Below are 24,260 nucleotides of genomic sequence, written 5' to 3' on the forward strand. Positions count from 1 at the left end.
CCATTCAGCCTTCTGTGCACAGACCTCATCAGTGGGGCTGCTGGCGGTCCTCCTGCCTCTCCCCATTTCATGCAACACCCCGCCATCACATGTGGCAGATTTACGATTGATTAATCACCCATCCTCAGACTGATTAAAAACACAGAGAAACGAAACACTGTGGGCTTCTAAGTATTCCCTGGAGAGCGGGACAAGAAGATGCACGCCTTGATCACTGCAGCATAAGAGCAGCAGAGAAAAGGAGCAGGAGGGTACCAATTAGATTAGTGCTGCGGTTTGCCCAGCCACAGCAAAAGTGACTCCTCTAATTGACCATGCAGGGCCGAGAAGAGCTCACGGAGCATTTGTTAAGCGACGCATTTGTACTGCAAGTATGGCATATGCATCCAATAAACCATTCTCTTGCACTGAGGAACAGTCGACCCTATTACTCGTTAAGGAGCCAATCAATTCTTGGCAGCTCTCCAATAGATCAGCTAGATCGGGCCAGCCTATCGCACCTGTGATTTGGGTGCTTAAAATTGTTACCCTGACTTTAAGGGCTTGAATGGCATTAGTTAAAAGGTTTCTTTTCGTTATTTTAGTGGATGTGAAATCCAGTGCACGTCTTTTGACAAGTTATGGCAACTCAAGGAAGGTGCCATACGACAGGACAGTTCTGTCTTAGCCATTCTGTCATGTTCCCCAGGTCTTCATGGCACTCTGGACCTCTTCTCCTATCTCAGAATAGCTAGACAGACAGGAGGGCACATCTGATGACCGCCACAGGCAAAATTTGAGGGAAAGTATTTCCACAAACAGAGCCAATGATAATTGTGAAGTCTGACTTGGAAATCTGACTAATGTGAAAGGTCGACTCAATATGTATCACTATATCAGCTCCACAAGTAGCAATATTGACATACTAGAGCTTTGTATCTTTTCATGGGGACCCTCGAAATGAAGGAGAAAAGATCTCAAAGCACAGGAGGGGAAGCTAACAAATGACCTATCTCCTTTCTACATTCAAGGTGTGACCAAAGGTAGTAAGACTGACTTTTAAAAATCATTTTTAAGGGGCGCCTGGGTGGCTCAGTCGGTTGAGCGTCCGACTTCGGCTCAGGTCACGATCTCGCGGTCCGTGAGTTCGAGCCCCGCGTCAGGCTCTGGGCTGATGGCTCAGAGCCTGGAGCCTGCTTCCGATTCTGTGTCTCCCTCTCTCTCTGCCCCTCCCCCGTTCATGCTCTGTCTCTCTCTGTCTCAAAAATAAATAAATGTTAAAAAAAAAAAATTAAAAAAAAAAAAATCATTTTTAAGTCAGGGCGCCTAGGTGGCTCAGTCGGTCATCCGACTTCGGCTCAGGTCATGATTTCATGCTTCGTGGGTTTGAGCCCTGTGTCGGGTCCTATGCTGACAGTTTGGAGCCTGGAGCCTGCTTCAGACTCTGGGTCTCCCTCTTTCTCTGCCCCTCCCCTGCTCACGCTCTATCTTTCTCTTTCTCTCAAAAATAAATAAATATTAAAATATATATGTATTTTTTAACCTGGGTGGCTTGGTCAGTTAAGCCTCTGACTCTTGATTTCAGCTCAGATTACGATCTCACGGTTCATGAGATCGAGCCCCCAGGTCGGGCTCCAGGATGGGCATGTAGCCTACTTGGGATTCTCTCTCTACCTCTCTCTCTCTGCCTCTCCCCTGCTCACGTGTGCACGCTCTCTCTCTCTCAAAACAAACTTTTAAAAATATCACTTTTAAGTCAATATGTGAATGCCAAAATTGTTCCTTTAAGGATTTACATATATATTTCATTGCTTAAAACATGGTGGAACTCTCCTTGAAGAGTGGTCTTCAGGGACTGATGAATACTGGCTTTCACTACCACTGAAAATCCTTATCCTTTGAATATGAATTTGATTTTTAACATAGAAAAAAAAAAACACTGGAAAACAAACATGGTGTATTATTAGATCAAGGTGTGACTTTCAAGATACTTTTCCTATATGGTCCATAAAATAAACTCTAAAGGCAGCTGCAAAACAGAGTTTCAATTACGTCGTGAGAGGCGGTACAGAGTTCTCCCCCAAAAGGACAGTTCTCCCATGGATGATTCCAGTGTGCTTGTTTTAAAAATCAAAATATATATATTACGATTGGTCTTGTTATAAAGCTCATTCAGCCCGACGGTGACCAAGGAGACTTGAAAGAAAAGTCAGCATGAGGGTAATACTCCAGAGTCACAGGGCCACAGAGTCTCAGGTGGTCTCAGCCAAATGTACCACAATGTCCCATCCCCTCAAGGGAGCTCCGTACCCACCAGCCAGTTGTTCCTTTGAACACTTTCTCATATAGGTTATTTCTGGGCAAGAAAATAAAGGTCTAGGAAGGCAGTGCTGGGGTCAAACAAAAAGTACAGAGGAAAAGACCTTTTCTTTTTTTTAATTTAGAGACTTCTGTATCACTTATAAAGAGTTATGTTGACATTTAAACTTTTTAAACGCTTAAGAAATGCTCAATCTGTAAAAGAAGGATATAAATAATCTGCAAACTAATTAACTCCCTGAATAATATCAGAATTAACTGCTCAAACCATGGAGAGTCACAGAAGACTCATTTCTGTAAACTTCGGAGACAAATTTTCAAGCTGTTATCTACTTCTTGTTTCTGCACCTGCTGCTCAAGTTATCAAACTGTGTTGGTTTCTTTAGTGAAACTTCAGACTCATTCTGGAGTAACGACTCATGATGTTGAATTTGTTTCTTTCTCTCTTTTTTTTTTTTTAAGACTGACTTTTGAACAGGACATAGAACGTGGCAACACAGATGGCCTGGGAGACTGTCACAGTAAGTAAAGCTTTTTATCCACGCACATCTTGGTGCAAAGACCCTTTTATCGGACGGCCTAGAAACGTCACCCCACATGTGGCCCTAGTGCGGCTCGCACTAAAATATGCATAAGTAACAGAAATCATCTTCTACACATCAAGGAAACAGCGTGTTATGAAGCCAGTGTTGTCGATGTCGTTGCTACAAATGCTGGCGCCTATTCCACGGTATTCACTCTAGAGGATAGTAATTATAGCAGAGCAGTAAGTTAGATCAACATTTCCATTAAAAAACTAGTTTCAAAAAACGTGTTTTTACCCCGCAATTTTTAACCAAATAATAAAAAGATTGATTGCTATACTCTAGCTTTTTAATTGAATGGGAGTGTTTTGTTCTTCTTGAACTTATCGACTAACAAAAGTAATTATTTTTCTAATGAGATTTATGTCTATTACCATTTGCAGTAAAGAAAATTTTCAGAAAGAACCCACTCAAGTAAAGGGTGACTCAAAATAACCTTTTTATAGGAATTAACCTTTTATGCTTAGCCCCAAGTTCATTTCCAAAATTATTAAATGGCAACATTTTAGTTGGAACTTAGTATAAAAGGTCCTGGTCAAATGTCTGCCCAGTTGTCCTGCGATCTGATTAATATGGGTATTCTCCTGAAAATGTTTATTCATGCTAATTTAGAGAAGAATGCCATTCTCTTAGAAAATACTTAGTTTGCAGTGTTTTAAATCTTTGAGCCATAAGTACTGAAATTTCTGACTCTAAGGTACCATTCAACTTTCTACCGTATCTTTTTTTGGAGATCAAATATAACCAAAGAGGGCTATGGGCATCCTCATCTCCAAATTTTTTGCTGTATTTATTTTGTTTCCAAATATTCGATATTGGCAAAAGCTTCTTCTTATGTCTTCAAACACAGAATTTATGAGTTCAGAAATCAACACGGGAGACAGTGGCATCACCAAAAGATCTGTGTTACTTGTGTGCAGTGAGACAGTTTGAGGTTTGATCAGTGGATCTCAATCACATTGGTGCCTCATGGCTCCATTTTCAGGGAAACAAGTTTCGGTTTGTGCATGTGTCTATGTGAGCGAACTTAAATTAGCTGACTTCAGTGAATAATTTGCTTCATATTTTTAGGATCTGGTGGTATGGGCATCTGTAGAAAATAGGAGTGTCAACGGGAACTGAATAACTAAACACGTGAGAAATGTGAAAATGGTTGTTAACTGTCTCCATCACATGTCCACAACACCAGTAGGGCTCACACCGCATGTGTGTGTTCGGGCCAAGGAACCTACGGAAGCCTCTGTACCTAACACGGGGGAGATCCTCAGGCCCCAAGCCAGCGATTTACTCTTCAATCTCAGTGTTCAAGCCTCCGTGTTTTCGTGTGCTTCCTAACCTTGAACTCTATTACCGGTGCAACATTTAGGGTGCCGGCTTAGGGCAGGAGGTACACTTGACCTTCTGCTGCCTTTCCTAGTGGCTTCTCTGCTCTTTGTGCTCCTGCTGGAGTATGACCTGCTTCTATGAGACACATCTATTCACACAGAGGCACGCAGAGGGTTCAGATAACATGTGCACGGTGACTCTTGAACAGGATTGTAAAGGGAAATGGGGGAATCATGAAGAGTTGGTGTCAGAGGCTGGATAGCAAGCAAGCTAAATGAGCCAGTGATAAGACCCAGACACATGCACATGTGTGCGTTGCCTATACGTGTATATGAGTATTTTTATTTTTTATTTTTTTTTTTTAATTTTTTTTTTTTTAACGTTTATTTATTTTTGAGACAGAGAGAGACAGAGCATGAACAGGGGAGGGGCAGAGAGAGAGGGAGACACAGAATCTGAAACAGGCTCCAGGCTCTGAGCTGTCAGCACAGAGCCCGACGCGGGGCTCGAACTCAGGGACCACGAGATCGTGACCTGAGCTGAAGTCGGCCGCCTAACCGACTGAGCCACCCAGGCGCCCCTATTTTTGTTTTTAATTTCCCAATGAAAACCTATGATGAATTCAGAACATTGTGATACTGGACAGTTCCTTACAGCATGGTCGAGAGGATGAAATGAGAGAGAATATAAAGAAAACTGTTTTGCAAGTGTGGTCCGACTGTCACTTATTTCGCCCACATACACACCCCACTGTACAGAGTAAGGCACATAGAATGGCAGTTCCCATTGTTTCTACAAACTCTTGCTTTTTCTTTGAGTCTTGAAAACAAAGGCAGTGACTCTGAGGAAACTCACTCGGAAAAGAGATAGGAGGGTATGAAATCGGACCCAGTACGAAGCGTCTTGTATTACAAGCAGAAATTAAAAAGCACTTACTTAGTAGTGGGGATCATATGTTAGCATAATTCTGTATTAGCTCATTCCTACTTACAATGTAAGTCACACTAAGCACAGTGTTACACATTAAGTAACCTTCTCCTCCCTTTTGTCTTCCAGATTCCTTCGTGGCCCTGAATGGTAAGGAAGATATTACTCATGATTTAATATCGATGGAAATCTATGTGGGAAATCCTCTTCCACTAATCCTCTTGAGTATTTTCAAACCTTAGGTTTCTTTTTTAATTAATTTTTTATCCTCATTATTTTTTTTATAGACATTTCAACTCCTCTTCCAGATCATGAAATGTCTTACAACACAGTATATGGTCAGTTTATAGATTTTTTTTTTTTTTTTTGTAATTTTAAGCCACTCATCCTGTGGTAGTTTATAGTTTTCATCCCTAAACATCACGGACCAGATTCTTTGTTACTTCAGGGCCCCAATTCACTAAAATTATTTCTTAATTTCACAGTGCTTCAAAAATCACTCTATGAGAGACAACTGACGTATGAGACTGGTTCCTACATTTTTAATCCACATAACGTGAAATTTGCCAACCTTAGGGAATTCGGTGAATATGTTTAATGAGTTCTTGAGGGAGAAGTAATTGCTTTTGGACACAAATTCATCCAAGATAAAAGAACAGTGCTTGTAACTAATAGGCTGTAGCTCTTGACTGGTAAGAATACCATTCCCTAAAATGCTGACTTTCAGGGCAGTAACCTCTGCAGGGGAAAAAAAATCTAGACATCATGCAGACACCAGCCCTTACTAGGCAAACCTTTCCAATATCACATGGAAATTAGCCATCAAAATTTAAGTTCACAAAGAGTATGACTATTTAGACATATTTTCAGTGACAGTTCTTCAGAATGTATACAGGGAGGAGTGGTGTGGGGGGAATGATGTGCAAACAGGATTCCTCCCGTTGTTTCCACTCTGAAATACACACTGTATTAAACAAAGCCATGAAGTCCATAAATAAAACATTCTGAGTTCTTTAGAAGAAAACTTTAGAAGTGCACCACTGCCATTCTCAGAGTTCTCCCTAATGTTTGCGAGGATAAACCATTCGTGTGTTTTTTAATGTTTATTTATTTTGAGAAAAAAAGACTGAGTGTGAGTGGAGGGGAGAGAGGCAGAGAGAGGGAGAGAGAATCCCCAGCAGGTTCTGTTGTGTCAGCGCAGAGCCCTATGTGGGGCTCAATCTAATGAACCTCAAGATCATGACCTGAGCTGAAAGCAAAAGTTGGAGGCCTAACCGACTAGCCACCCAGGCACCCCCGTGTGCTTTTGAAATATAATATGAAAAACACGTGTGATGGTAGATTTAATAAGCTTTGCATTATAATGGGGACCTAAGAGTTTCACAGATGCACATTTTATAGTTTTTGTGTTAAAAATCTATAACAATTACAGTTCTAGGATGGTGTTTGTAGAGGTAATAAAGGAAGGGGGAAACAGGGAAAGAAAAGAGAGCAAGGCAGGTTTAGAATCTGAAGAAATAGTTCAAAATAGTTCAAAATAAACAAACATGTTTAATAGCGCTATGTCCACTCTTCCTCCCTGTGTCCAACTGGTGTAAATAAAAAGCCTCTTTGAAAGTACTAAAGACCATGTGGTCCTAAATGAGCTAGCTGCACAGTTATGGAAAACAATGCCTGGTTTCTCCTTCCTGTTCTCCTGGTGGAGGGAGGCAGTGGGGAGCAGACGAGTCCACAGAATTCATCCACCTTTAGCCTTCTCTCATCTGTGACTCAAGCCAGTATACTGAAGACCAGGGACGAAGAAAAATTTCTCAGGAGGCAGATGTCGTCTAGCTTAGCTCGCCCGTCAACAAGAGAACCCACTTAGCATCTACTCTCCTCCAATATCATACTCTGCAATCACTTCCTGTAATTGAATAATCTTTATCAGATATTGAGAAATCCAGGTCTTAAGTCTAATTGAACCAGCAACCTCCCTAGCATTCATCAACTGGACAAAGACCAATTTTAACTCCCAGGTAATTTCTTATATAAGAAAGAATAATCAAATCATGGGATGCTTTTTGTGAACAAAAATCACTCTCCAATCTATGCTTCTCTCTTATTTCCTTTACAAAAGGAAAGGAACTTACTAATTCCTCCATATTAACATAATGCCTGTTCGTCCTCAGCTCTTGATCAGTGATTTCTGTGATGAAAAAGAAGAGCTGGACTTTTCCTTAATGATCCTGTCCGTTTTAGGCTAATTCGTCCAGTGTTAAGTGGTTAGATGATTGACCGCCAAAATGAGAACTCAACCAGACAGTACTTACGAAAGAAAACACAGAGACTTTCTTTTCACAAACTATTGTAAGAAATGCTTACTTTGCCGTTAGAAAACCTAGAATAGATTTAATTCACTCAGCAAATATGTGTTGAGTGCCTTCTGTGGTGCCAGGCACTGGACTAGACACTGTATTTCTCCCATCAAAGGAGGGACCAATGGGGTGCCTGGGTGGCTCAGTCAGTTAAGCGTCCAACTTTGGCTCAGGTCACGATCTCGTAGTTCGCGAATTCGAGCCCCGTGTCGGGCTCTGTGCTGACAGCTCAGAGCCTGGAGCCTGCTTCAGATTCTGTGTCTCCCTCTCTCTCTCTCTCTGCCCCTTGCCCGCTCACACTGTCACTGTCTCTCTCACTCCCTCTCTCTCAAAAATAAACATTAAAAAAATTGTTTTTTATAAAGGAAGGACCAAATTACTATTTTTATCTGCATAGATATAGACTAGGAAGCCAACCACAAAGTCCAAAATACACCCACTGTTTCCAGCTGTGTCCTTTGCATGTCCCCATAAAATGTTCAGGGGCTGAGTGCAGGTTCATAAAGAGAGCCACAAAGCTCGAACTGCCTAACCCAGAAAAAGGAATCATTACAATAAACCATGCAAACTCTCCGCTTGGCAAAAGTTCTGTGCAACACCAGTTACATATGTGAGAACCCCCTTTTTAGTGAATTGGACCCTGACTATTTTCCTTCTTTCTCCCTTTCTTGTATTGATTTAATGTCTCTTGTTTTGTGTCTAATTGGCTACAGTCATTGTTAATAAGTTATAGTAGTTTGAAGGGTCTCTAACCTCTGGAATCACAAAGACTTGTAGATATAGAGAAACAATATGATGCATATTAAAGTTAACTTCTAAAATATATCTATTTCATTATATATTATAAGAATAATATATTAGGGGCACCTGGCTGGCACAGTCAGCTGAGCGTGCAACTCTGGATCCTCAGGGTCGTGAGTTCGAGCCCAACACCGGGTGGAGAGCTTACTTCAAAAAAAAAAAAAAAAAAAAGAAGAAGATGTCATAAGGTCCACTGATTAAAATATGACCTTTCACAGTGGATTAACAGGACAAAATTATAGGTTCCAAACCTACTGACTTGTAATACCGTATTTACAAATGACTGCCTATTTTTGTAGCATGATTTTGGTTGCAGAGTCTCGTAATGAATGCACAAAAAATTATATAGCCTGTAGCGTCAGATGTTAAAAAGGAAGATAAGTGATTTCCTTTTAACGTGTTTAAGTTTAGAGAAGTAGCAATACTAATACACCTCTTTGATTTCAAACTAAGGACTGCTGTTTAATGATGCTTTTACAAGGCAGTCCTAAAACTTTTGAGAATTTCTTTGACTCTGATTCACCAGTGGCACGTGTTACCTGTCCTCACGCATAAGTTCCAAAGAATACAAACCTCATGCTGCTCGACTTTTTTTTTTTTAATTTTGAGTACATCGGATGCATGGTTTCTCTAGATTTACATATAGAAAATGGGGATGTGGTGGGTATTAGACTAACGCTTCAGCCATAGGAAGGAGCTGATTTCTCACATTTGTGTAAAGCATTTTCCTACCTAACTACCATCTGGTCCACATTAATTTCCTCTCATAGCCATAGCTTTCCATTACCAATGAGTTTTCCATGTATTTGCAGCATATGGTCCAGGAAATCTTTCGACGGAGAATGTGTCCCTTAGGCATATATTTCCCCTAGATTACCGTATTAAGAAATGTTCTCCCTAAACCATACTTAGGGCATTACCATAAAATTGCCCCTTGAACACAGTTAAATTGAAAGTACTCAAAATGCATATCAATTCAGGTAAAAGAAATTCTTGCTACTTGGAGAAAAGGGTTTGTTTGGTTTTTTTTTTTTCCTTCCCGCCTTTCTAACTCCCTACAAAGCAATGTCTCATTGTTTGCTTATGCTGGGTGCTGAATGCTCTCTTAGGCTGGCCATATATTTTGTTACAGCAGTGCAGAATTCAAGAGTAGAAAACGGAGGCTACATTTTAGACCTCAGTATAAGCGAAAAAGAAATAAAAGAAATTCTGTATTTCCAAGTCCAGGTTAATTTCCCTACCTCTCTGTTCTCTTATCAGCACTGAGATGAGAAGCAAAACCCAGAAATGTAAAGAAATAAAAATTAAAAAAATAAAAAAATAAAGTCTAGGTGCAGACATTCCTGAGTTTGAAATGAACATGTTCTTAACAGTTGGATATAAACCAGACTTTGTGCAACAAAGCTGATGTCTGAGGCTGTGCAGAAGCCAAACAAACTCTACATAGAAAGCGGTTTCTTAAATGTTACTCAAGTTCTGTGGTGGCATTTAAGGGTGGTGCTTCCAGAGAAATCAATATAGCTTAGGTGAACCACCTAGCTTCCCTGCTTCTTCCCCGCCATCTTTCGAACAAAATGTTGCCTGTCGCGTGCAGTATTAAAGTCTCCTGGGAATCCAACTTCCCATGCTAACTGTAAAACAGAAGAATGCAGAGTATTGCTCATTCTAATCTTTCTTTCTGGTCACCAGTATTTTATTGAACACATACATGGTGATCGCAGCCCAAGGCTGGAACCACTTGTGAATCCACCCTACCTTCTACCAGAGGCACCGGTTACAAATTCGCAGTAGTTGCCTTGATATCTTTTTAAACATTGTTCGAGAGGCTGCTATAGGTAAGACAGTTTCATAGACTCTACTCGGAAATCACAGAGAGGTAAAGTTTTCTTTCTCCGAGAGAGAACAGGTAGTGGGGCTTCTTGAAATCATCGTGACAGTTTATACCAGAGCACCTGGTGCCACTTGTACTTAGCCTTGTGGCATGATGGGAGGAAAGCAGAGGAATGTGTTCACAGGAAAAATCCAGAGTGTCGGCCCTAACTCCCAACCTGGCCATTCTTTTTCTGATGTTTTCCTGTGGTAGGCTACTCTGGATCCCAAAAAGCTCTCCTTTTCTAATCTGAATCACGTCAGTCAGTGTGGCCTCAAGAGCAACCTTTACGAGGTAGGAGTCATGAAACCGTGAAACTGGCTTTGCTGGAATGACACACAAAAGGCACAGCCAGAGCAACAAGGGGCGGCTGACACTGCCATCCCAGGGAACCGGTGGTGGAGGCAGGCAGGCACTTCTCTTTAGAAAGGCAGGCGGGCACTTCTCTCAGAAATAGGAAGTTTATGAGGCCGAGTCGAAGCTGAAAACCAGACACACCCTCCGTGAGAAAGGCTCAGGACAGCGGCGCTGTTTGTAACACTACCATGCACCTGCCCCGCCAGTCACACATGGTGACCCCCCAGAGCAGACCCGTCCCGCCTTGACCAGTGCTGAGGGAAGACCCAAGCCGGACACTAGGACTTCTTGAGCGTGTTCTGTGTGTCGGACACTGCTGGGTGCTTTCACCACCATGTCGCTTCTATCCTCCCAACGCGGAGAGGGAAGCAACATGCCCATTTCGCGCACAAGGAAAACGAAGGCCCGGAGAGATTGAGGGAGTCTCCCAGGCTCACCCAGAGAGCAGCCCAGATAGGATCTGGCCCTTCATCGTCTAACGGCCAGGGCAGGGAGTCTCCTGCTGAACCCCAACCCCTCAAGCCTGTTCTTTCTCGGGCCGTCTCCTTTCAGGCTTACTGCCGGCTCGGGTGTCCCGCTCTTGGCCTCTGTGCCAAGGGAATGTAGGGGTCTCCGCTGATGCTCTCCCTAACTGTATTTATGATGAAAACAGGGCACTCCAGTTCCCTCTTGCCCAGCACCACCACGTCGGATGCAGCGGCTCAAGAGGGGTATGAGTCTAGGGCGGGAAAGCTGGACTGGAAGGACCTGCTGCACTCACCCGACAGCACAGACTCTTTGGGGGCGGTGTCTTCCCGTAATCACCAAGACCAGAAGGGTAAGGCCTTGGAAATGCCTCTTCCTCGGGGGGGAAGAGGGAGGGAAAAGTGAGGAGGGCTGTGTAACTGCTTCCAGCTGAGCCACAGCAGCATCTCAGGCACCCCCAGCACACGATGCTCCCAAGCTTCCTCAAAAAACACCTCTCTGCACCAGGCTCGATCCTAAATTATACCCCCAGCGAGGAGAAACCACACAAAACAAATAACACATCCTTCTGAGCTTCCTCCATCCCAAAGGGGAGCAGCTTGGCCCAGTGCAGATCCTCCCCCCACCCCGGCTCCTCTGAGCTCAGGCCTCAACGCTGGGTCCTCTTCTCCCATTCCCTAACTGGATGGAATACAGGGCCGGCCCCGGCGTGTGCGTGTCATCATAGTAAAGGCCCGTTTTAATGGGTGAGTGGAGAAATAGCAGGGCAGAGCCTTTTCTGGCTGGTGGCATCTCTCACTCGCACGTGGTGCTGAATTTGAATAGAGCCGCGGTCCTGCAATGTACTGTAATTGCCCTTTGAGGACAACAGCTAAGACAAAAATATGTTATTTAATCAAGCAGAATTGCTATGCATTTAAAACGGAAAGGAAGCTGCACTCAATGAAAGGGACTCTACTGTGAACTGTCCTAAATTCTCCCCTGCTTTCTTTGCTCAACTAGAGACAGGAAATGTCCTCTTCTTTTCTCGCCAGTGGCTGCTTCTGGTAACACATCCTACTTTAGCTGCAGCTGCAACCAAAGAGGCCTTTACTTGTCCAAAAAACAGTCTTGTAAATCAGAGACTGAAAAGCCCAGTTATGTTGCGAGCTGTTTCCCCTCATTCAGAATTGTTCACTTCTATATGTTTTCAAGGGTTTCATCCAAGCAAGGGTTTGAGTCTCGAGGACGGAACAGCCATGGTGACCCTTTGGAAGACCGTCTGTCATGTCCTCCCTCAGGGTTTTCTCTATATGTATTTCCATCTTGACTTTTAGATGATGTTTTCCAGGCAGACTCACATGCTCAATTTTCACCCTCTTTTTTGCAACTCACGTCGTGAGAGTGCCATACGCTCTGCTGCTCTACGTGCTAAAAAGTGAAGATTGTAGCCCTTTTAACTTGTGCTCAAGCACGTTCCCATAATCACTTTGATTATTCTTCTATAACTTTTCATATTCCCTGCCCCAAAGCTTAAAAACAGCAGCTTTTGTCTCAGCAGCCTCTTGAAGTTGGAGGCATCCCTCCCTTTACCATTCCCTAGAAAGCGCCAGGCTCCTCAGTGGTGGCACAGAACTATCACATCAGGCCACGAGCCCTAGCATGTGCCATTATTTGTTATGTGTGGCTCCAGATCGCAGATGTGGGAGTCTTGGCCGAGTTCTCAAGAAGAGACGGCTCTGTAAAATTGCTTCGTGTTTGCCCACTGCCAACTTTCTGAAAAACCAAACGGCCTTTCCAATAAAGCATTAAATATGTCAGCCAAATATCTAGCTGTTGGTTACAATCATTTCCTCTTCACTTCACTGAGACGGGTGGCATGAATCTTCTCCAACCGTTAACTCCCCCAAGGGATGGAGGTTATCAAAGAGTCCAATTAACACTTTGACAGATCATTTTAAAATTCGGCATTGTTCATTCTCTTGGGTCTTATTATGAATATTGACAAAGCTGGAAGCAGTCTACAAATTGTCAGACAATGGTGGCAGAGGTGATTGCATGGGTGTTTAACATGATCACTGTTCTTGTGCTATTAACTCCTTGCCTTGCCCTGTCAAATTCGAGTTTGGTTTTTGACAGTTGATTATGTATTTGATGGGGCAATGACAACGGGTTGTTATGCAGAAAAAAAAATTTTTTTAATGTAGCTTAATGTTCCTTTTACCATGATTTTTATGATTTTAATTTCCATTTTGCTCTGAATTGTTTTTCTGTTTTAATGTTCACGATTTATTTCAAACTTCTGTTCTGTTTTGCCAAGCACTGTGTGGTTGGACTTGGTGATGGCGTTCCTCTGTTGGAAAAGTCTAGTTTCTTTTCTGACTCATTATGACGTCCCTTAACTTGGCCCAATCTGTGATCTCCTCGCTTCTTCTCATTCCCTGATGTGGGTGCCTTAATGATGTCACATCCGTGTGTGCAGCATCTCTGGGATGCGAGGGTTTCCTGGGTTTTGCGAGGGCCTCTGGCAGGTGCTCTTTTCACTGGGTCAATTGTCTCATGGGAATGTGACATTTGTGTGCTCCAGCTTTAGGAGCTAAATATACTCTGGAATTGTTTCTAAAATATCACACATTTCCCCGCTAAGCAGAAAATGTGTCCCGCTCACCAGCTAGCTAAGGAGTCAAGTGTCCCATGCCTTTTTTATTCTGGCTGAATAAAGCCAGTGAGCAAAGGAGCCCACAGCTCTGCTCTGCAGACATGGTGAACACCACTGGGCTGGTCCCGCTCTGCCCCACCTCATCCTCCAAAAGATGCTGCATTTCCAGAGTATGTTTGCTTGCTGTTTTCTTTCTTTTCCTCGCTGTGTCTTTTGTCCTGATTTAATGCTGTGTCTTTTGTCCTGATTTAATCCTGTGCGTCCCTCACATTCTGTCAAAGCACCAATCCTCACCTTGCAATCTAACCCCCTTCTGCTACCATTGTTCTCAGCCTCCCCCTTTCAAAATAATAGACCCAAGCCCTCTCTCTGCCCTTCTGTGGAATGTTCCAAGGCTCTTTCCTTCTATACTGTAAGTAGCATTCTGAGGCTGTATGTACACATACAGGCATACTAACAAAGCGTGAGAAGAGGCCTGTGAGGCTCGGAGAAGCATTATCACAGAAAATGAAGTAATTTTCTCTCTCAGTAACTGGCCTTGCCCTTCATTACCCTACTGGCCTTGTCTAATGTCTCTTGTCCTTACTGCTTTTCTTTAAAATTGCCTGATATCTTTCAAGCCCTAGATTCATTAGTAAAAACACAGCCAACTGCACTGTTTTATCTCTGGGTCCCTAGATGTCTGGAGCCGCTAGAGCCAGCCCTTTAATCACCAAGTTGATAAATTGGATGCAGCCCTGGCTACTTCTTTCTTGGTTTTGCCACATTTAAAAATATATATTATTTATTCATCTTATAACCATTGAGGTGGTAATGAGTAGTTACAAAGGGGCTCTAATTACATATGAATAAGAAAGAAAATCCACTTTATTTTTAGATCTGGCTTGTCTCCCCCCACCTCCCTTTCCACAGCAAAAGAAATAAGAGCTTTCTTTTTTAGGTTAGGCAATACTGAAAATTAATAGCCACTCTTGTGCCTCTTGTTTCTGACCAATAGTAATAATACTATAAAACCTTATTTCCAAGAAGACTGGAAGATACGTGAGGGAATTAGCCATGTACCGATCTGCCAAGAAAGCTGTGTAGCGTCAATATAATATGTAAATACTGACCACTCGTGTTAGGTCCCAAGAATAAATCAGAACAGAAGGAAATCCCCTACTTCAGACTTGCGAGAGTTCTTGCGAGCTGTCAGAAAACAGATAAAATGGTCAATCTATACAGAGATGTTCCCATTTGAGTGGAAATGCCAGCACTGTCGTATGCTTATATATTTCGGGATACCTTTAAAGTGAGATGTCACCAATTACATTTAGTCAAGAGGATACACTCACTGCAGACAAGAAAAAGAGGTAGAAATAGAATTTAAATTCGAGATCAAATGAATAATTTAAACTAAAACATACAGTAGATGCTGAGTATGTTTTAATCAATGTACAAGCTATCTGTGTGAGCAATTTTACTTGGGGAAATAATATTACAGTAAGATACATAAAGTATGATGAGGAGTATATTGCCCACCCTTCCTAACAATCCTGAATAGAATTTTTTTTTCTTTTTAAAAAATTTTTTTTAACATTTATTTATTTTTGAGAGACAGAGAGAGAGAGAGCATGAGCGGGGGGGGGTGAGACACAGAATCCAAAGCAGGCTCCTGGCTCTGAGCTGTTTGTTAGCACAGAGCCTGACACGAGGCTCTAACTCACAAACTGCAAGACGGTGACCTGAGCTGAAGTCGGACGCCTAACCGACTGAGCCACCCAGGCGCCCCCCTGAATAGAATTTGCTAAAATCACAGAGTTTATCAACAATTCCTCCAACGCAGGGTCACCTAGAGCAGTAGGGGCCCCCCCAAGTAGGACGATGATTTAGGTGCCTCTGGTGATCCTGGCATTTGAGAGTACTAAATCCTGTGGAAGAAGGTCACATCACACCCTTTTTGTTTCTCTTTCAGTCTTCTGGGTTAGGTTGAGGAAGAAGTCTGTTTGAGGCTCTATCATTAACAACTCCCTTAACGTGCTACTCTCCTGCTTTGACAAGAAAAAAACAGGCTTTCGGCTAGGGGCTTCGCCAGGCAGCTGTAGCTAGCTGGAATTAACACTGTTTTGCTTTTAATTACTTTTTTATGGTTACTTCCTATCTATGAAAAGTGACATGCTTTTGTGATAATGATACAAAGTTTCTATCTGAAATCTACTTTAAAGGTAATTTAAATAAAATACTAAGTAAACACGAATGCAGGAAGTGTAGGGATATAAAAATACTAAGCAAAGAGTATGGTCAGTGAGTCTCACTGGAATCACTGAAATTGTGGTACTGTAGTTGCCTGACTAAGCTCTGGGTAACTCTGGCCCGGGGCAATTATAGGAGCCTGGTGAGGATTAAACTCTCTTCTGCCTTTGGAAGGACCAGATGTAGAACCACCACGCTGCCGATGGCTGGGCTCTGAGCGCTGCAGTGATACGATCCGGTGCTCTTCCAACTACTGAGCTCTCTGAGTGGGGATGAGAAGTTTGGTCAAGTAGCTGTTTAGAGCAAAATGGATTTAGACTAAAAGGAAATCACTTACTCTAGCCTTGTTAAGAGTCTGGTGAGACTTTAGACCAGCAGTGAGCGCCCGAGTGATGCTTGCAGTGAGTTATTCCCCAAGTTGTGGCCTAGGGAGAGCTGAGCTTCGGCATTTCTGCTGCCAGTCTCCTTTTCTGAATTGGAAAGGACCCGTGCGTGATACAGTGTGTTCCCCTGACCTGGCAATAACCTACACTTGACCCTTTTTTCCCTGTGCTCTCATTCAAACCCTACCTATTCTGACTCTCAACCCCTCAGAAGTAGGCCTTCCTCATTAACAAGTTGAGAAATCCAGTTTGGGGTGAGTATTGTAGATACCAGAGCCTGGCCTTGAGTGCGCTTGCGTTTTAACAACCTCCAATGCTTCAAACCTAATGGATTGGGGATTTTCAAGGGCCCCAGTTCTCTCAATGGGGTAAGTTATTTCTTGGCTCCTATCAAGTCTTATGTAGGTGATCTTACATACGGGAAAAAGTATCACTGATGACAACAGTAAAGGAAGAAAAACAAGCTTTTCTTCTTTGCCTGACTCCTCAACTTGGGCCAGATTTTCTCTGCCATTTCCTCAGTAACATTACCATAACAAAAATGTTTTCTGAGGCGTCTCAAGCAAAATTTATTACTGGCTCCATAGCACAGTGTTGGACGCCAGTAAGGAGTGAGAGGCTACACAAGAGATAGACACGGTTCCCATCCAAGAACCAGTGGACTGCCAGACAAAGCGTGCGCGCGCGCACGCACACACACACACACACACACACACACCAAAGTGCATCCAGAAAGCCTCTCCGACCACCACTGCCTGTGTGAGCAAGGCAAAAGTGTGCACGGCAGGCTTTAGAAGAAAGTATCAGACAACTGAAGACAGCTTGGCTGATGTCAAGGAACTTAGCCCTTGATAAAGGTTTCTCAGCCCCTTTTCTTTAGCCCTTCCCTTCAACCTGCCACTTGACGGGAAGGGTGCAGGGGATGGGGGGGCAGGGAGTGAGTATGTTTGGTACAGGATTCATATTCTAAGGTTTGAGGAAATGCTGCCCAAGTCAGGCTTTTTTGAACAGCTTGAGCTTTATTTCAAAAAGACCTAGCCTGTGGTAATTTGCATAGCTTTTATTAGTAAAACCTATAGTACCACAGTCAGTTTTAAATGTGACGGGAGGGCAGTCTCTGAGAATTCAGAGAAAAGGGCTCAGTCTGATGGCGAAGCCTACGAGAGAGCAGGCAGGGGCAAGAGGGTCCAGCTCCCACCCCACACTCCATGACTGACTGCACCGGGTGGGAATGGGCATGCTCACAGCCCAGGGACATGACGCGGACAGGGAACTGCCCACCGTCGTTCCAGTAACCATTCCGAATTCAAGTTCACTTACGTCTGTTTTTGAATGTTACAGGAAAGCTAGCCTTCAAAGTTCATAACACGTTTCTGAGTTGCTATTGCTGCTGATGATGAAAAAACAAGATACAATTCTTGAAATTCAGTCTATTAATATTTCAATTTGTAAATGGCACTATACCCACCCCATAAAGGTTTAGTATCATTTTTATTACTCTCTGTTAAACTATTGTAATCTCCAAGGTGGAGATGGGTCTAAAGAATGTTTGTGGGACATTATTTAGCGGTGACTGAGTAGGGTTACTAGATAAAATACAGAATTCCTAGTTCAATTTCAGATAAGCCAATGATTTTTACTGTAATTATGTCCCATGGATTGCATGAGACATTCTTATACTAAAACGTTATTGTTTAGCTGAAGTTGAAATTTAACCAGATATTCTGTATACTACCTGGCTATCCTATTCAAAGAGACCGCTGATAATTTGACTTCAGTGAATATATATCTAATCTCTAGATTACAACTATCCTCTAACTCTTAGAAAACCTAGAATAACCTTTATAAGAGAAATTAAAATTTTCATTCTGTGAAAATATTATTACATATAATTTCAGAGAATTATCACCAGAAGTTACATACATGTTTGAAAGGTGATAGATTTAAAATTAAAAGATTAACACTGGAAAACAGGCTTTCAAATGCCACTTTTAACCGAGAAAGGCTCAGAAAACAAACTGTTCCTAAACAGGGGCATAGTTAAAACTATTATTTTATTATTATTATTTATATGCTTTTCTGTATTTAAAAAAATTTTTTTAAGTTTATTTATTTTTGATACAGTACAAGTGGGGGATGGGCAGAGAGAGAGGGAGACACAGAATCCAAAGCAGGTTCCAGGCTCCGAGCTGTCAGCACAGAGCCCCATGCGGGGCTCAAACTCATGAACTGTGAGATCATGACCTGAACCGAAGTCAGATGCTTAACCAACTAAGCCACCCAAGAGCCCCAAAACTATTGATTCTTTCTAATTCTATTGAACCTCAGGTTTTTATCAACTATAACAGTTGATGTTAACCATATGTATTTTTTTTTAATTATATGGCTGCTTTTGTTTTCCATTTCCATGGCGTTAGAGGAAATTAACTGGAATTCAGAAAGCACCAGAAAATATGTTTAATAATGATGACAACAGCTCCAGTCTCAAAGAAAGGCAAACCAAAAACCTTAATTTCTTTCTTCATACGTTCAACAGACATTCAGCTAATGGTGCTATCTATAAAATGAGTGTTACATTGGATACTGATCTGAATTCGACATATGTCCTCAACTCAAGGAGATTATAGTTTTTCAGGGGGGCACATGCAGGTGACCTCCTGGCTAGCCAATGGGGCAAAAGTGAAGTCTGAGAGTAAGAGAGGTAAAGGAAAGAGGGGCCAGTAGAGCTCTGAGAGTGGATTAAGAGAGACATAACTCAGATCCAAGTTCGGGGCTAGAGAAAGGCCTGGCAAAGTATTAAAGGATAAAAGGGAGAAGAAGGACATTTCAAGTTCAGTAAGTGACATGACCAGAACATGAAGTTAGGCAAGTAGAGAGTGTAATGAATGATAAAGAGACAAATGATGTGCTGTGACCAAAGTGAGAGAGTCTACAGAGTCCAGAATGGGACTTGACATTGAAATGGTGGTCTGGAGCCTTAAAAGTCATGCTAAGGGGGTTGGGCTCTAGCTACAGGCAATGTTGGGAGAGGAAGATGGATGAGTGGGGAAAAGGGATGAAAGGAGGATGGGAGGGAGGGAAAGGTAGAGATCAAGAGGACGACAAACAAATAATAAAGGGATCACTCAACAGTATTAGGTTATTAGTTACACATACACAGTAAGCTTGGGAATTGGAATTTTGCATTCGTTTTGGATCTAACATGTCTATTTCTACACATCGTTGGCATTTACCTCGTAGATGTTCCTTGCCAAGCAAAGAGCTCTATCCTAGGTAAAGCCCCCAGCAAGCTGAACTCCAAATCTGGGCTTCTCTGCCTCTTTCATGAAAAACTTGGTTGCACATGGCACAGAGTTTTCACCCAGATCAGACTTTGAAACTGTGGGGGGCGGGGGGGGAGGGGAACCTGAGAAAGAATGATAATATAATTCAGGAGCCACCATTTATTTTCACTATATTTAATACTTCTCCATCACTTACCAGAAAAGGAATCAATTTGTAGTCTCTGGCTTTCCTTTGAATAACTGAGGAAAGCAGTATAGTAAGAGGGTCAGGCACTGGGCTTCCCCACAGGTGATGTGGAAGTTTCCATGTAGCATGTGCTGGGGAGGAGGGCAAGGACTGGGAAGCCCGTGTGGAAGGCTCGAATTGTACTTGCAGCAGTGTAGGCAGGGACGGAGATTTGATCTAATTAATTCTGTATCCTCCTGACAACTTGCTGAATTTATCTAAGGTCTTGATGAGATTATTGTGGAAAGGGTAGAAGAAGAAAAAAAAAGTTAAATGTCAGCCATGTAGAAAGGTGTTTCATCTCCCTGCCTGCCTGAATCTGCACGCCAATATTTGAATTCTCCTTTTCTAGAGATCCCAACTAAAACTTTTTTTTTTTTTTTAACCTAACATCCATTGTCTCAAAAAAATGAAGGGCTTAAATTATGATTCTGGAGACTTGAATTTTTTCTTCTAAAATCAGCAACTTAAACTTAAAAAACCAATTCACGTTCTAGAGGTGCTTCTTACCTTTAATCTGTAGCCACTTTTCAAGCCACATCACCCTTGACACGAAATCATTTTACCCCCACCCTTTCCCCTCAATCTTTTTCCATTCTCTCCTATCTTTTGCACAAAAACACGCACAATGGCAAAGTTTTCTGACAGCTTAATGGAACTTTCAAGGACTACAGGGACTAAGTTAGGCATGATCTTATTAACTGAACATCTGGAGTCGTTAAAAATTTGCTCTTTAACTGGTTCAACTGCATGGTGTTCATCTAAAATTTGTTTTGTCCTAACAATAAAATGGTAAAGAGTCCATCTGTATTTTGGATCACGTGTAATATTGGAAACATAATATTAGCTTTATCTCAAAACTTACTGATAGCTCATGTCCCAGAGTTTAAAAGTAAACAGACCTACCCACCCACCCCCCCCCAAAAAAAAATGCTTGTTCCAAGTTTCACTTTGCAAACATCACTGCTCCATAGACAAAGTGGTCCAGTAAGGGCAAAAGAGTGGAAAGTGGGAAATTTCCTGAAGACAGCTTCTCTTTCTTGACATGGGACATGAGAACGGCCCCAAAAGCTGCAAGCATTGCTCAGAATGCATAACTCATGTCCTTACCATAAAGAGAAAGACGCCGGAAAAGCTGTATTTGCGCACCGGGCCCAGGGAGACACAGGCAGTGCGAGGGACAGGTCAAGAGGCCTGCAAAGCGTTTGGGCTGCGTTGCCGGCCTGCACGGAGCCACACAAGCTGCAGCACACGTAAGTCTCCCAGCACCTTGAATGACAGAAAGGCCCTCCAGTACACTAGTGAAAATTAGGTGGGCTATCCTCAAACATACCGAGTGCACAGCAGACGGGATCTTAATCGGTGTCAGAAAGCTAATTACGGGCAGTGCGGAGGTTTGTCATCTTTAATTAATGTTTCTTAAGCTCTTGTAAGCCTACGGCCTGGGAACCGTCTTTGTGAACAGATTCATTTTTAATGGGATAATAGGAATTCCCCACTCCACTTATTTGTTAAACTTCATAATTTTTAAAGGATGCATTCTTTTTAAATATGTTTCTGCAATTACATTTCTTCACTGAAGGCAGAAGCAGTCATGAACTGTATAGAAATAATGGAAGTTTGGTATAGTCACCATTGACAGTGCTTTATTAGGAGGGAAAATAGTGTCAAGAAATTTATAGGGCAGCAATCTGCATTATGCCTAACCTTTTGGACATATTAAAGCTTATCGTTTCCAGTCCTGCAGGCTCTTGTTATTCATAAATAATAGATAACACTGGACACAATCATCTGACATTTGTTAAGGCAATAAATATACCCTAAGTGCTGATGGGTCTTACACTGCATGATTTAAAAAGCACACAGCAGAAATTTAATGTAACTTAAAATGTCTTATATAATTCTATGGATTTGCAGATTCAGTTCAACTCAGCAGATCTGTAGGCACTAAGCTCTGCTGACTACACTGTTGTGTTAGGCATTTTTAATATTATAAAGCAGGACCTTGGTTTGGGGAATGAGCTCCAGTCCCTCCTTCAATCCAGAAATATAAGAGAATTTTCCTGAGCTGCTTATTCTCGCCTGATCATGCAAAAGTAGGAGGAAAGACGCCCTGAACAACCACTATCTAAGGTTGCTTGGTGGCGATGCATTGTTTGAGCGGAGTCGGTGCAAGGTGACCTGACCCAAGACTGCAGGCCTCCAACGGAGGTGAGCTCCCCAGAGGACCTGCCTCCTCTGGCCCTGCGACTCAGTTCTGACTGGGCCTACCCAATCTAGGACATATCTGGGCTCTGTAGTACCAACCACTACCTGATGGCCCCTGTGACAGAGACGGGGAGCCTCAGAAATTCCCCTCTGTGTCTTCATGCTGGGGCAGATAAAGAGACCACAGGCATTTTTCCAACAGCTCTCGGCTCTAGCAAATTGGGCTGGTTCTCTTACAGCAGCGCTGCTGTGTTTTCGGCCATATGTCAAGCTTCTGTCAGGTACCAAGGGAAAGTGTGAGGGATTTGTTTGTCTAACAAAATCACATCAACTTCGTATTCTTTGTCAGAATACGGTAACCGCAGTAAAGAACGGTCGTACCCGAGACCCACGAAAGCCTCATACTTTGACCACGGAGCACCGCATTTATTTATTTATTTTAGAAATCATGTTGAAAGTCTGGCAATGCATTGCCTCAGTAGTCCATGAGGCTGGACTTTAAAACTAAACGTTCGTTTTCTGGCATACCATTCGTGTCACGCAGGGCAGTGTTGCTCAAGTTGTAGTGAAAATAAGAATCATCTGGAGGCCTTGTTAAAACACAAATTTCTGAGCCCCAACGCCAGAGGTTCTGATTCAGAAAGTCTGGGTAGGACCCGGGGATTTGTATGTTTAACAAGTTCCAGGTGATGCTGGTATCGAGCAGCACTGATTTGGGACACTTTCCAAGTTGTTATGTGTTATCCTACTTAAGGTCCTTCTCTAATATTTTGTTTTATTTTTTTATTTTTAATTTTTTAACGTATATGTTATGTTTGAAAGAGAGAGACAAAACATGAGTGAGGGAGGGGCAGAGAGGGAGACAGAATTGGAAGCAGGCTCCAGGCTCTGAGCTGTCAGCACAGAGCCCGATGTGGGGCTCGAACCCATGAACTGAGAGATCATGACCTGAGCCGAAGTCAGACGCCTAACCGACTGAGCCACCCAGGCGTCCCGTTTTTTTTTTTAAATCTTGACTTTTCTACTCTTGGCTGACACAATCAAACCCTACCAAAGTGTCACATTAAAACAGTCTACCTTGGACCCTGTACAAGGCAGGTAACCTGTCCAAAATTCTAGAAACACTTCCATTACAGTACATTGACCATTAACAAATGCCCTGCACAATGCCAAGTGCTTTACATGCGTTCATTCGTTTAATCTATTAAATCCTTCCAATGACACCCATCTGCTAGCCAACACCACTAATGCTCAGAGGGACTAAGTGACTTGTCCAAGATCACAAAGCTCGTTAGTTCTAAAGCCAAGACTTAAGCCCAGGTCGTTATGTTCATGTTCTTGACCAGTTCATGTTCTTGACCAGTAACACCCAGCCTCATTCATAATCCAGATCCCAAGAATGACATCTCCAGCAAGTTTAAGTTGGCAGCTTTAGTATTCAAACAGCCTTGTTTCCTCCTATTTGTGTCGTCTTTGCTTTGTGGAGAAAAAAAATCAAAGCGCTGAAAATAATCCAAAGAATCACCTGAATTTAACAGTATTAGTGAAATTTTAGTGGGAGATCCACTTCCCCATTTTGTGGTTTTGATGCCTTGTGAGAGAGCAAAGGAAGAAGATGGGATTAGAAAGTCGGAAAATAGAAATGTTTTGTCTGGTTTCAGAAGAAACTCCTTAGACACTCGGTTTCCAGTCTAATTAGAAAGAAAACCTTTAAAAAAAAAAAAAAGGAAAATAAACCATGCAAATTTTGCTAAAACTTTGCCCATCTGAAATGATCATCACCTTTACAAAGACAGTGATAATTCTAACACGTGAAAACACTGACCCACATTTCAGGATATGGCTTTTAAAAGTTATCTCATCATGACTCCCAATCTAGACTTCAATCCATGCTACGGAGGTAGCATTCCCATTGGTGGTGCCGTGTCTAAAAGGGTACAGCAGAGAAGGATCAGAGATGCCAGGATTCCCACTGACACAAGGGAAAATGAAGCTATTTCTCCTCTAAAAAATGTGAAATAGAACGAACTTCATGCTCGTTCTCCCTTTTCTACCTGTGATGGCATCCCAACAACAATTTAAAAAATGCATCAATTTCAAAGGTGAGAGAACTGGAAGTAGATTCACCCACAGACAACCACAGTAAGCACTATTTCAATATGTGAGTTTTAAAACAGCTTCTGAACTGAGGATATTAAGCAGCCAGGAAGCTGCCTCTACTTTGGCATGATCAGTCATTAACTTCATACATCTTGAAGACCATGGCGCCTCCTAGTACCTAATCTTCAGCCTGCCAGGGAAAAA

At 42.4% G+C, this 24,260-nt stretch overlaps 1 protein-coding gene and 1 long non-coding RNA gene across 7 annotated transcripts in view; one reads left to right on the plus strand and one right to left on the minus strand.

Annotated features, from left to right (window-relative positions):
* Positions 1-24,260, plus strand: part of SEMA6A (semaphorin 6A) — a 135,423-nt gene that overhangs the window by 100,188 nt on the left and 10,975 nt on the right. For 2 of the 4 annotated variants that reach the window (XM_060636317.3, XM_060636318.3), the window contains exons 16-19: positions 2,761-2,819; positions 5,265-5,285; positions 5,423-5,473; positions 11,173-11,337. In XM_060636317.3, coding sequence (XP_060492300.1) covers positions 2,761-2,819; positions 5,265-5,285; positions 5,423-5,473; positions 11,173-11,337 — 296 coding nt within the window. The remainder of the gene's footprint in view (positions 1-2,760; positions 2,820-5,264; positions 5,286-5,422; positions 5,474-11,172; positions 11,338-24,260) is intronic. The other 2 variants (XM_060636319.3, XM_060636320.3) reach the window with 2 other exon arrangements.
* Positions 1-24,260, minus strand: part of LOC132681654 (uncharacterized) — a 118,304-nt gene that overhangs the window by 87,909 nt on the left and 6,135 nt on the right. For 2 of the 3 annotated variants that reach the window (XR_009611178.3, XR_009611177.3), the window contains exon 2: positions 8,360-8,440. This is a non-coding gene — a long non-coding RNA (uncharacterized LOC132681654). Of the gene's footprint in view, positions 1-2,833; positions 3,038-8,359; positions 8,441-24,260 lie in introns of those variants that run through there. The other variant, XR_009611176.3, reaches the window with a different exon arrangement.

This window comes from Panthera onca, chromosome A1 (genome assembly GCF_046562875.1).
Source record: "Panthera onca isolate mPanOnc1 chromosome A1, mPanOnc1 haplotype 2, whole genome shotgun sequence".
Classification (NCBI taxonomy): domain Eukaryota; kingdom Metazoa; phylum Chordata; class Mammalia; order Carnivora; family Felidae; genus Panthera; species Panthera onca.